The sequence below is a fragment of the Alligator sinensis genome, unplaced genomic scaffold, assembly GCF_000455745.1.
Source record: "Alligator sinensis unplaced genomic scaffold, ASM45574v1 scaffold61_2, whole genome shotgun sequence".
Lineage (NCBI taxonomy): Eukaryota > Metazoa > Chordata > Crocodylia > Alligatoridae > Alligator > Alligator sinensis.
In genome coordinates this window covers 1268648-1279749 of record NW_005842108.1, presented here as the reverse complement: position 1 = coordinate 1279749, position 11102 = coordinate 1268648, and the positions used below count along the sequence as shown (strand labels likewise).

At 38.8% G+C, this 11102-nt stretch overlaps 1 protein-coding gene across 35 annotated transcripts in view; it reads left to right on the top strand.

Annotated features, from left to right (window-relative positions):
- The window catches only part of NEB (nebulin), a 214835-nt gene that overhangs the window by 7775 nt on the left and 195958 nt on the right, over positions 1 to 11102 (top strand). For all 35 annotated transcript variants that reach the window (XM_025205209.1, XM_025205234.1, XM_025205245.1 and 32 more), the window contains 8 exons: positions 430 to 615; positions 2005 to 2112; positions 4839 to 4943; positions 5242 to 5346; positions 5451 to 5555; positions 6638 to 6742; positions 9768 to 9869; positions 10056 to 10163. In XM_025205209.1, coding sequence (XP_025060994.1) covers positions 430 to 615; positions 2005 to 2112; positions 4839 to 4943; positions 5242 to 5346; positions 5451 to 5555; positions 6638 to 6742; positions 9768 to 9869; positions 10056 to 10163 — 924 coding nt within the window. The remainder of the gene's footprint in view (positions 1 to 429; positions 616 to 2004; positions 2113 to 4838; positions 4944 to 5241; positions 5347 to 5450; positions 5556 to 6637; positions 6743 to 9767; positions 9870 to 10055; positions 10164 to 11102) is intronic.

Sequence of the window (11102 nt, the reverse complement as noted above, 5' to 3'; positions counted from 1 at the left end):
CAGCAGGAACTGTTGATGTGCGAATATGTGCCTGTCAATATAGCCTTTAGTATTCAGAACATTTTCACCCTTTGGACTTATCCTCTCATCAGTCAGCACTCAAAGTTTCCTCTGACGTCAGTGGGAGTTATGCATGTGGAAAGAAGCAGCAGAAGGCCCTCTGGACTCCAGAGCTGTTGGATGATAACTAAGGAAGTTTGAGTTAGAACTTGGTGAATCAACTGAGTCCTCATGTCAGCTTGGATCATGTGTAAATGGCCCATTGGCAATCCTAACAGAGAACAAGATATTGATTTTTAGCCCGTGGTATGGTCCAAATTCCATTGTGAAATTAAACACCCTTTTAACAAATAGAAGTCTTGAAAAATTCCAAAAATAAAATGGTTTATTTTTAAAAACTGAATAATTGTATCTTGCCTCTACTCCCAGGTGATCACAGAGTACACTGAGACTACCACCAGGACAGGCTATGAGGGCCCCACAACAACCGTACAGACCACAGAACATGCAGTGCCTCCCGTCAGAAAGAAAGTCAGACGGACAAAAGTGGACTCGTCTAAGTTTATGACACCTTATCTAAAACACAGTAATAAAATGCAGGATCTGTTTAGTGAGGTAAATTATTCCTATTATGTTCTTCCTGCTTGTTGCTTTGAGTCCCACATTCAAGATATTTGTCATGTTTTGTAGAAAACCCTAATGTTGTGTTTGCCCATTTTTATGCTTTGTAGTCAGCTTGATCCTTGGTTATTACTGCAGTAATGAATCAAAATGTCACAAAAAATGGCTTGAGGAAGGGATATGAGGTGCCATCTGGAGAGCTCATTTCTGGGTCCTATTCTTAGCATTGACTTTCTGTGTTCTGATCAATTAAATTAAACTGTCTTTATCACAGTTTCCTAATCATGTGGGCATACTAACTTAAAGCTCTGAAGTGTGGGAGAAACAAAGCTCAAGAATGTTTCCTTACCTCCTTCCTATATTAGAGGAAATAAAGCCATAGGCCCAAGCTGCAAAGTCTAGCTCTAGATCCAAACTTTCCCAGAGTTTGAGGGAAAGGTTTTCAGGTCTAGGTTGCTGGTTCTAGCCTAATTCTAATTAAATACATGTTATGAGGCACAGCTAATGTATAGACAAAGCAATTTACTTCTACAGTAGAAGGCGCTGTGTACTATTATTGAAACTTTGCTGAATCTGGACATTTCTATTCTGATAATCTGCAATTAAGAAATATAGGGAAAAGGTTCCTGGTAGGTTGGTAGAGGTGACTGAATCTATAAGCGGGTAGGATATTTGCTTCCAAACATATCATAATCCATGGCCTAGTCCTGCAACCATGTAACAAGAATATTCTAGGTTATTCTTCTAGGCAAAGACTTGACTAAATGCATGACCTCATAACATGCTCTCTAGCACTGATCCTCATTTTTACTATAGCAAACAGTTTAGGTTTGGTCTAAGGACCTCTCAAGGATTTCCCAAATCACAGTCAAAGTCTACAGAAGTTGGATGTCAAACTCCCTTTGAAAACCCCAGATTTAATATCCCATTAGGCCCAAACCTGGTCTTGTCGATGACCATGAGAACAGGATCAGATAGGATTTAGGCATACCTTTCCTTTTCATAGGACTGCTGGACCAATTCTACTCTTATTCCCACTTGCACAATGCCACTGACTTTTAAGGCATTGTACATGCATAAGTAAGAGTTGAGTTTGAGTCACTGTGTTCTGAGATATCTGAATAAAATTTTGTTAGATTTTTAGAGAGTAATTCTGAGGAGATCAAAACCAAACCCTCCAAAAGACTAAAATATATCACATTGGGATAATATAATGTGGTCTTAAGAGAAGAAACAGAGGAGCTATGCTGAGAATATGACCAAATGATTCATAGATTCTATAGTGATGAATGTAAAAATTGATTCCCATTGTCTTTGCCAGAGCCTGTGGATATTGGATCTTTGGGAGGTCTGAGTAGTAATATCTGTACTATGTTATTTCAGAACAAGTACAAACAAAAGTTTATGAAAGAAAAAGGAAAGCCATATTCTGTAACAAGTGATACCCCAGAACTTCGGAGAATCAAGAAAGTACAAGACCAGCTTAGTGAGGTATGTGCCATATCGAATAAAGTAAATGAGATATAAAAGAGTAAAGGAACTATGTATTTTACAATATCCATTTAAATATTAGCAGAGAGACAGCAACCAGATAGTTAACGTTACAGGAAGCCAAACTGTAAGCTTGGTAGAAACACTGCCAAGATCTTTGGAGCAGATATGCAGACTCAGTGACAAGTCTGAAATTCTAGGACTCAGCTTGGAATTTAGGCCTCTGTGTCTTAGGGAAGGACAGATACTTGTCCATGACCAGCTGAATAATGATTCCAGTTGACTGGGGCCAACATGGGTTTGAAGAAAAGATTTTGATGTGAAATTAAAGACAGTAATGGGAAATACTGGTAAAATATAAAGCACTGGATTAAATGACACTGCAGGCTATACCCTGCTGCACTTCCCACACCCTATATTCCTCTTATAGGCAGTAGGCACTGAATAATCACAGAAGTGGATCTTTAAAATATGTTTAAACATTTCTGTTTTCATGTAACTAATTCCTGGGTCTGTGCCTTTAAAAAAAATCAGAAAAAAATGACTCAAATGTAGGATCCACAAGAGGACTTGGGAGTGAGAATGCTAATCATTGGAGCACCACACTTTTCTACTAGGTAGCCAGATGGTTACCACACATTCTCCAGTTAGGCATCTAGATTCCTGTACAGTTGCTGAAGAATGGGATCCCTGAAACAGCATGCTGAGTAAGGAGCCACCAATAATCTACCATCTCTCTTCAGGGACTTAGGTGCCTATCTCAAGGCTGCATGAAAGTACCTCTCTCTGATATATCTGGCTGTACAAGTGTTTTTTCTCCTTGGAGAAACTTTTCTGGGAACAGCTTCTACTGGTTTGGAGTTGGGTTATTTTTCTCCTGGAACCACCATTTTTGGTCTGAAGAAACAGCAACACAATTGTACGCTTGTTTCTTCTACTGGGAGAACAGCAGTTCTCCTGGTAGAAATGTAATACTTTTATGTGATCTGTAATTCACCACATAGAGCACTGTTCTGGCGTTAGGTGTGTATACCAGCTCTTTTTCACAAAACTGTGGCCCAGTGGTCTCCTGTAAGTGGTACTGCCCCTTCTATGCAATAGTTCAGTGATTAGAGCACCCACCTTGCATGTGGGCAACTTAGGTTCACTTCTCAGAGAAGTGATTACATTTGATGGGTTAGGTGTTTAGGTCCATATACAGTCAGGGGAGAGACTCTGGGGAAGCAGAAGTGTTCTACATAGAGAGAGGGGAGCAGATGGCTTCTCCAGTGGCTGATTGAGAAAGGCCAGAGATGCCAATAACAGATGTCCAGCGAAGTAGCCAATAAGAAACACCACTGGAACCTGAGCTGCATTGTCCCCTAGGCATCTGCATACACCTCTAGTTCAAAACCCCTTGTCTCGTTTCTGAGGATAGTTTCCTAGTAGCTTCTGAAGAGGAGAACAAAGTGGGGGTGCCTGCCATTTGCTCTATAACCTAGTGATTAAAACACTGACTCAGGAAGTGGCCAGTTAAGCAACTACTGTTGAAGCTGGGCCACAGGGTAGAAACAAGAACAAGAACGGCCAGAAGGAGACCAAGGAGGGGAGGGAGTGTTTCTCTGTGGCCAAGGAAGGATGGTGGTTTCCTGGGAAGACGTGAGTCTTGATTTCTACTTCCTGATGACAGGGTTTTTTATTTCTTAAAATAATGTTAAAAAATATGCATAAACAGTGCTGGGACGAGGTAAGAAGGAGCACACCTTTGTAGCCCACTGTTTATAGCAGTCCCTTTGTGGAAGAGTCCTGTGCATCAGGTTGGCTTATACATTTTATGTTAAGTATGCAGCAGGGGCTGGAATTAAAGACTCTCCCCAACCTCTAGGCTACAGTGACACAATACTTTTTGCTTCCAATTCTTCTGGCCCTGTAGTACCCCTGTCCAACCTCCTCTGTAGTATGAAGGTGGAAAGATGAGTTTGAACTTGTTAGGGTCTAGAATCCAGGTCTCCCACTTCTTTGCTGAGGGCTCTTACCACTGGGTAAATCATGGGTACCACAACCACCACCTTTTCTGACCTGAATTCAACATTTTTGATGCAAGTTAGATGAGGTCTAACTTAGATGCAACTGAAAGTCTCTCTGCGGAGTTAGATACACCACCTGCAGACGTTTATAGGGAGCTTTCCAGTCAAGCATGGAGGCATTTGAGATTTGTGAGGTTGCTTACAATTTGCATCAGTTTGGGACTTAGCAGTTAAACACCACGTAAGCCCTATTTAAATGCCTAATGAACCATTTGAATCTGGCCCTTTGGGTGCCTGTAGGTATGCGGGATGTCTGCTTTGGCATGTGGTAATTACAGCGCATTGGAGCAGACTCGATTAATTGAGTCTGCTGGAGCATGCTAATAAGCACACTCCAGCAGCCTCGACGTCTCATGTATTCAGCATCCTCACACTTCAAAATGGTAGTGGGGGCACTTTACTAAAGCTCGTTCAACACACTTTAACTAAAGTGCCCCTCCTGCCATTTTGAAGCACGGGATGCTGAATATAGGAGACACTGTGGGCGCTTTAAATAGAGTGGCTCCTCTTCAGTAAATGCATTACTGAACTATGGCTTTTAGCTGTAGTTACTAGAATGTGGAAAAAAGCTGGTATTCTATTTTCTAAAGCTATTACTTTTGTTTCACTTTGTTGTTTTATTGGAATAAGATAAATCTACCTTGGCATGTCTTGACCTAGGTTAAATACCGCATGGCTGGTGATGCTGCCAAGACAGTTTGTCATGTTGATGAAAAGGCAAGGGATATAGAGCACGCAAAGAAAGTATCACAACAAGTGAGCAAGGTAAGACTCTTAGCCACTGTATGAAAAAATTGTGGACATTATTGGCTCAATTTGCAGTAAGTTTTTTAGCTTGGGACAGTATAACAAGGTTTGTAGGAGGCAAAAGGAAAGAAAGTAATTAGCAGAGAAAAAGTGATCAAAAAAGAAAAAATATAAATCTTAACTTTTCCTCACAGATATAGTTATTAGATTCCATTCATTTGTGATTTCTGAAAATCTTTAGAAGCAGACCATTTATGAACAGGTGTAAGTGCTTTCTAAAAGGCAGAGTGACTAACAGGATGGTCTTTCTGTCCAGGTTTTATACAAGCAGAAGTGGGAGGACACTAAAGACAAATACCTGCTTCCCCCTGATGCTCCTGAGCTTGTTAATGCAATAAAAAATACAGCACTATATAGTAAGGTAAGAGCAGCAGCTCGCTTAGAGCACTAAAGTGCAAGTACTAGTCCTAGTCAGGAATTATTTCATTAAAAATTATTTACTGTCTGATTTTTTTTGTCTTTAAGAAACTCTACACAGAAGACTGGGAAGGAGACAAGACATTGTTTTATCCATATGATGACAGTCCAGAATTGAGAAGAGTAGCAAATGCCCAAAAGGCTCTCAGTGATGTAAGTAGCAAAACCCACTTGTCTTCTCTATTGTGGAAGTGTTACACTGATATCCTCAACTTCTCAGTAGACTTACACTGACATAAAACCATCATAATGGAGTTGGAGAATCAGTCTCAAAATGTACTGACTGCTGTATATATAGAGAAACAAGTCCTTTCTGTATAGAAACATATTGAATGTATGGTTTGTATACGGTATGTTATATATATAAAAATTGAAGAAATTGAAAATTCTGAGTTGTATTGACAAGAATTAATTTAATCAAGCTATTAAGTCTCTGATATGCTGTATTTAGTGTGACACAAGGTCATTTAATATATTTCAGAGCTGAGCCTCTAAATAGGGTGACCATATGTTCTGGTTTAGCTGGGACATTCCCAGAGTCTGTAGCCTAGTCCCAGCCGGTTGGTCAAAAGTCCCAGGCCAGAGTGTGGTGGGGAGGTGTCATGGCATAGTGTGCCAGACAGGCAGACAGGCAAGCACCACTGCCGATATGCAGAAGCAAGGTGGGTGGACTGGAGCAGGTGTCACCCTGTCCACATGTGGCATGTCTTTGCTCCCACACAGCAGCAGTGGTGCCTTCCTGACCACCTGCCTGGTGCACTGTGCCCTCTGTCTCCCCACTGGATTCTGGCCTGGGACTTTTGACCAACCGACTGGGACTGGCCTATGGAATCTGGGAGTGTCCCAGTCAAACCAGGACATATGGTCACACTATGTATAAACGTAGTTCTCCCACCTGTAAAACAAGGATAACAGTACCCCTATATGGATATGTAAGAATGTGTGTGTAACTCATTGATGTTTATTGGAGAACTATGAGAACTGAGGTCAGCCCCTTACAGGATTATATCTGTAAAATCAAAAGTATTTGCTTATTTAAAAATAGTGCCCTAACAAATTAGTTATTTCTCTCTCAGAAAACTCCACAGTAATTACATTGGTTCAAAGAGTTTATGTTGCAGAAGTGAAAATGAGTACTTCTGTTAAAAGAAGCATTAGCGAAGTCAGAAGAAAATGTTCTGTTGCTTATTTAAACAGGCAGTTCTTGTAAATGTTTACCTCTTTCTTTATTTCAGATTGTCTACAAAAAAGGGCATAATGAACGGAAAGCTAAATACACTTCTCTGCCAGACCCACCTGATGTAGAACTTGCCAAGAAAGTGACTAAGCAGCTCAGCGATGTGAGTATACTCCAGGGCTTGTTCTATCCTAAAAACCCCACTAAAGATGCTGGAGAGGAAAGAACATTCAAGTGCATGTACATTAGATACCAACTGGGTTCAAACAATAATTAAGAAATTAAGGAACAGAAACACCATATGGTCTTCAGTTAGGAATACCAGTTATTCCTTCTTCATCAGTTCCTTGGTTTACTTCCTTTCTCCTCAGAAATCTCAGGGAAAATCCTGACATCTCAGGTGACATGGCAAAATTTCTACTGGCATCACTGGGTCTAGGATTTTATCCCTCTTTAACCTGTTTTTCTGTCTCTTGCTGTCTCTCTAAGAGTCACACATTTCTACCTTCCTCAACTTCCCATTCTATTTTCCCTTTTCTTCTCTTCTCCTTTTATAGTGCTCTGTGCACTACAGTTGACAGCCATTATTGAGATGTCTAATATGCTGCTTGTTCACATTCAAATAGCAACATGTTTGTAGGTTCAACTGCATTTTACTGTATTTTCTTGCATAAAACATACCCTGGAATATACTACATACCTTTTTTTTGAATGGCAGAATCTTCATCTGGCTCACCCTCTCTTTCCTGCTTCACTAAAGCTGAAGCCATAATTATTAGTGAAGACTAGTCTTCATGAATGGTTCTATGATTATGAAAAGAGCTAAAGAGTTTCCAAGGCTGTGAAATAGGAAATTGATGAGAAGCAGCTAGCAGACAGTAAAATTGACTTAAGAAAGGTTAGATAGATTAATGGAACATCAAGACCATTAAAAAGGAGATGATCTTTAACACCTCTGAAGTGAAGAAATCTGCTTCCCCACTTAATACACACACCTGAATTCTGGTGGGTGGGGTTTTTGGGGAAAGGTGCATGTTGTATATGAGAAAATATTGCATTTTGCATACAATATAGTATTTATATGGAGTAAATTGAGTATATTCAAGAAAACATTTGATAAGTTGGACAGTTGATCTTCTTGTATGAAATACACTGAGAGTGATCAAGCTGACTGATGAAATAAAATGTATTTTAATATTCATTTCACTGAATAGTCATCACACATACACGTGTACATGAGTACACACACACACAAAATCAAATGTTGTTACGTTCACAGACCTCAGTTAGCAGAAGAGTTTGGCAAATGAAATGTCTCCATCCTTAGTTTGCATACTAAATAGATAATGGAATCAAGCACTAAACTCAGTGATTTTGAGTGATGATTATCGAGGACTCTGGCATCAATAATCTCCACTCTATATCTAGCTGTAGTTGCAATAAAATGTACTAAAGAATTCAGGAGATGGGTTGAAGTGTAGGGAGGGAAATGCTCAACAAATAATCAGGACAAAATCATATAATCTTTTAAGCTTAAAGTAGGATTTCAACTCAGTTCAGCATTTAGCTGTGATTAAAAAATATGTGTTATGTGAACACATTGCTTTGTACCAGTAATAAATGGCAACACAACATTAAAAAATTGCAATTATATATCTTTTGAGGTTGTAAATAAATAAATAAGTAAATCATTTAGAGATTTTTTTCAGATGGCGAAATTTCTTTGCAGCCTCATATAAATATAGGTCAAAAGATTAATGGATGTAAAAAAAATTGAGTCATGAGACTGGCCGGAAGAAACAGTCATTATTTAAAGCTAATGACATAGTAGTAGTAGTCTCCAGCATATAGTTCATGCCAGTGAAGACAATAGGATTGTGTTAGAATATTTTGGCATATCCATTCTTGATCAGCAGGGTAAGAACTGAACCAGTATGGAAGTACACATATCTTTTGGAAAAAGGATTACACTGAAGTACCACAATGAAACCTGAAGTATAATGACATCAAATCAAAACCTTTGCACTAGGTCAGTTATGAAATGGAGCTTGAACAAATAATAGTTTATTTCCTGATAATCTTGAGTGTAGTCTGATCAAAGGACTATACCCAGGCCTACATTAGTTTGGGTAGTCCACTAGGATTCTATAATATTTTGTTTCTGAAACAGTAAACTTGAGAGCAGAAAATAGGTTGCCTGGGTTAGAAGTGCGCAAGTGAAGTCTCAGTGCTGAGTACAAACAGAATTTATATAAGCTACTTAAAAAGAGATCTTTTTATTCAGGAAATAATTTGATCCACTGAGTGAGCGTTGAAACAATTAGAGCTGGAAATACAGCTGGTGAAATTAGTACATCTGAAAAAATAATACTTTTTTTATAAAAAGGTACAACAATTTATTAAATCTAAGGCAGGTAATACATACATGCAGGAGAATTCAGCATTAAGACAAACCAAGACGTGTATAGACATGGAGATGGGAAGATGAAGAGTGGAGCAAAAAAGTTACTGTTGTATGACAACTGCTTTTCCTACTATAACCAATTGTGTAAAAAGAAAATCTGGGAGCAACTGTTAGAACTGACAGAGGGGAGTGGGATTCAGGAATAAGTGAGTAGCCTCGTCTTGCATTCCCAACAAGCTGGTACAAATTTTAAGCAACTATAAATTTGTCAAGTTTGATGCGTATTGTTCAGTGTGCTATTGTAGATTTTGCGGGGCAGAGGGAGAAAGCCATATGCTCTCTGGCAGAAATTTTCAAAGGAGCTTGTGTATTCTGGAACCTAAATCAGTTTTCACCAAAGGAATTTGTCATAGTGGCATCCACTGGAGGAGACTAATGGCAAACAACCTCCATACTGGTGAAAATGTGGAATAGAAGAATTATTTCAAATATCAGCTTCACGGATCCAGTGGAGACAACAAGAGGGAACCAGAGATTAACTAATCAGTGAAATAATCAAGTTAACCTGTACTTCAGACATCTAGGCAATAGCTTAACAAAGTGAATTTAAGGTGCTTTCAAACCTGAAGCTGTGTTTTTAAAGCACCAGTTTTGAAAACAGACCTGTGAAGCAGAGATACAGAGCAATATCCAGAAAGGTTGTCATTTATTTTATTTTATTTAAGTTTAGTTTAGTTCATTATCATAAGATTAACCTTCGTTATTTCATGTTATTATGTTGTAGCTTAAGTACCATGAGGACTATAAAAAGGCCCAAGGCAAGTGGAGCCAAACTCCTTGCTATGATGTTGCAGTTGCAAAAATGAATGCTACCAATATAAGTATGGTAAGCAAATTATTTACACATTCTTTCAAATATACTGTTTTAGTGCTGCTTTTGTCAAGCTTGAATTTTTGGAAAAGCTTGAATTTTTTCTTTTCCATTTATAGAACTGGTCTTTTTCTACTTAATCTACCTCATAGATGGCTAATGTATAGGGTTAATGTATTTTATATATTTTCTCTTACACAGAGAAAATACCAGGAAGACTATGAGAACACGAAAGACCAAATCTACTTTATGCAAACTGAAACTCCAGAGTATGGAGCCAATAAGCGAGCTGGACTTGCTGCCAGTAAGGTATGTTAAGAACATCCCCTGTATATTTATCTTGGGCCCAGTCTGAAGTCCTTGTACACAAGTTGCCACTGAAGTTGTTCAAAAAATTTGACTTAAATTGCAGAATATTTTAGTATACTTCTACAAAGCTCCTTATGACTCTTAGAATTAATAAAGATTTGCAACTACAATATCCTATGGTATAAAACTTTCTTCTCTATTTTGTCTAAGCAGATCCTCAGTTGGCATGAATCAGTGTAGCTCCATTGCCTCATATGAATAAGGATCTGGCCCAGTATTTCTAAATTTAAGACATATCCTGATCAATGTTTTTCAGCTTTATCAGATTGGCAGTGCCCTTATTCAAATTTCCAAATACTTGTAAGCCCCTTATAATTACCAGAAAAGTAAATGTATCAGTGCTAACAATGGTGAAGTTATATAAATTATTGTATATCTATTTTGAGAGGTTGACAGAGAATACTCGAAGGGGCGCTTGATGATGAAAAGAGCCAGTGGTATTTTCTGGGGTTTTTTTCTGAAAAAAGAAATCAGCATATTGTGCCACATTACCTCCTTCCCTGTTTCTTCTCCTGGCGCCCTTTGGGTCATGATACAGTGATTTAAGAACACTGTCTTAATTAGTACTGGGAAGGACTATCTGGGTCATTTAGTCTTTCGCTACAGGCAATAATGTAAAACAGCATCCACTCTAGCCCCTCTTGCACATAGCACAAGCCGTGAAACCCTCCCCAGTACTCTATGATAACCTTAGGTCTTTTAGTATGTAAGGGCCTTCTTGCACCTTATGCTGTCAACTGAACAAATGTTAATCAGCTTAGTGTTGTTTGACTTAACATTTACATGGTAAGGTAAAAAACCATCTCTAACTGTCCTTCACCTGCACAGCTGTGACTTGCCACTAGAAGCTTGGTGAGCAGGGGCAGGACTAAAAGCTAG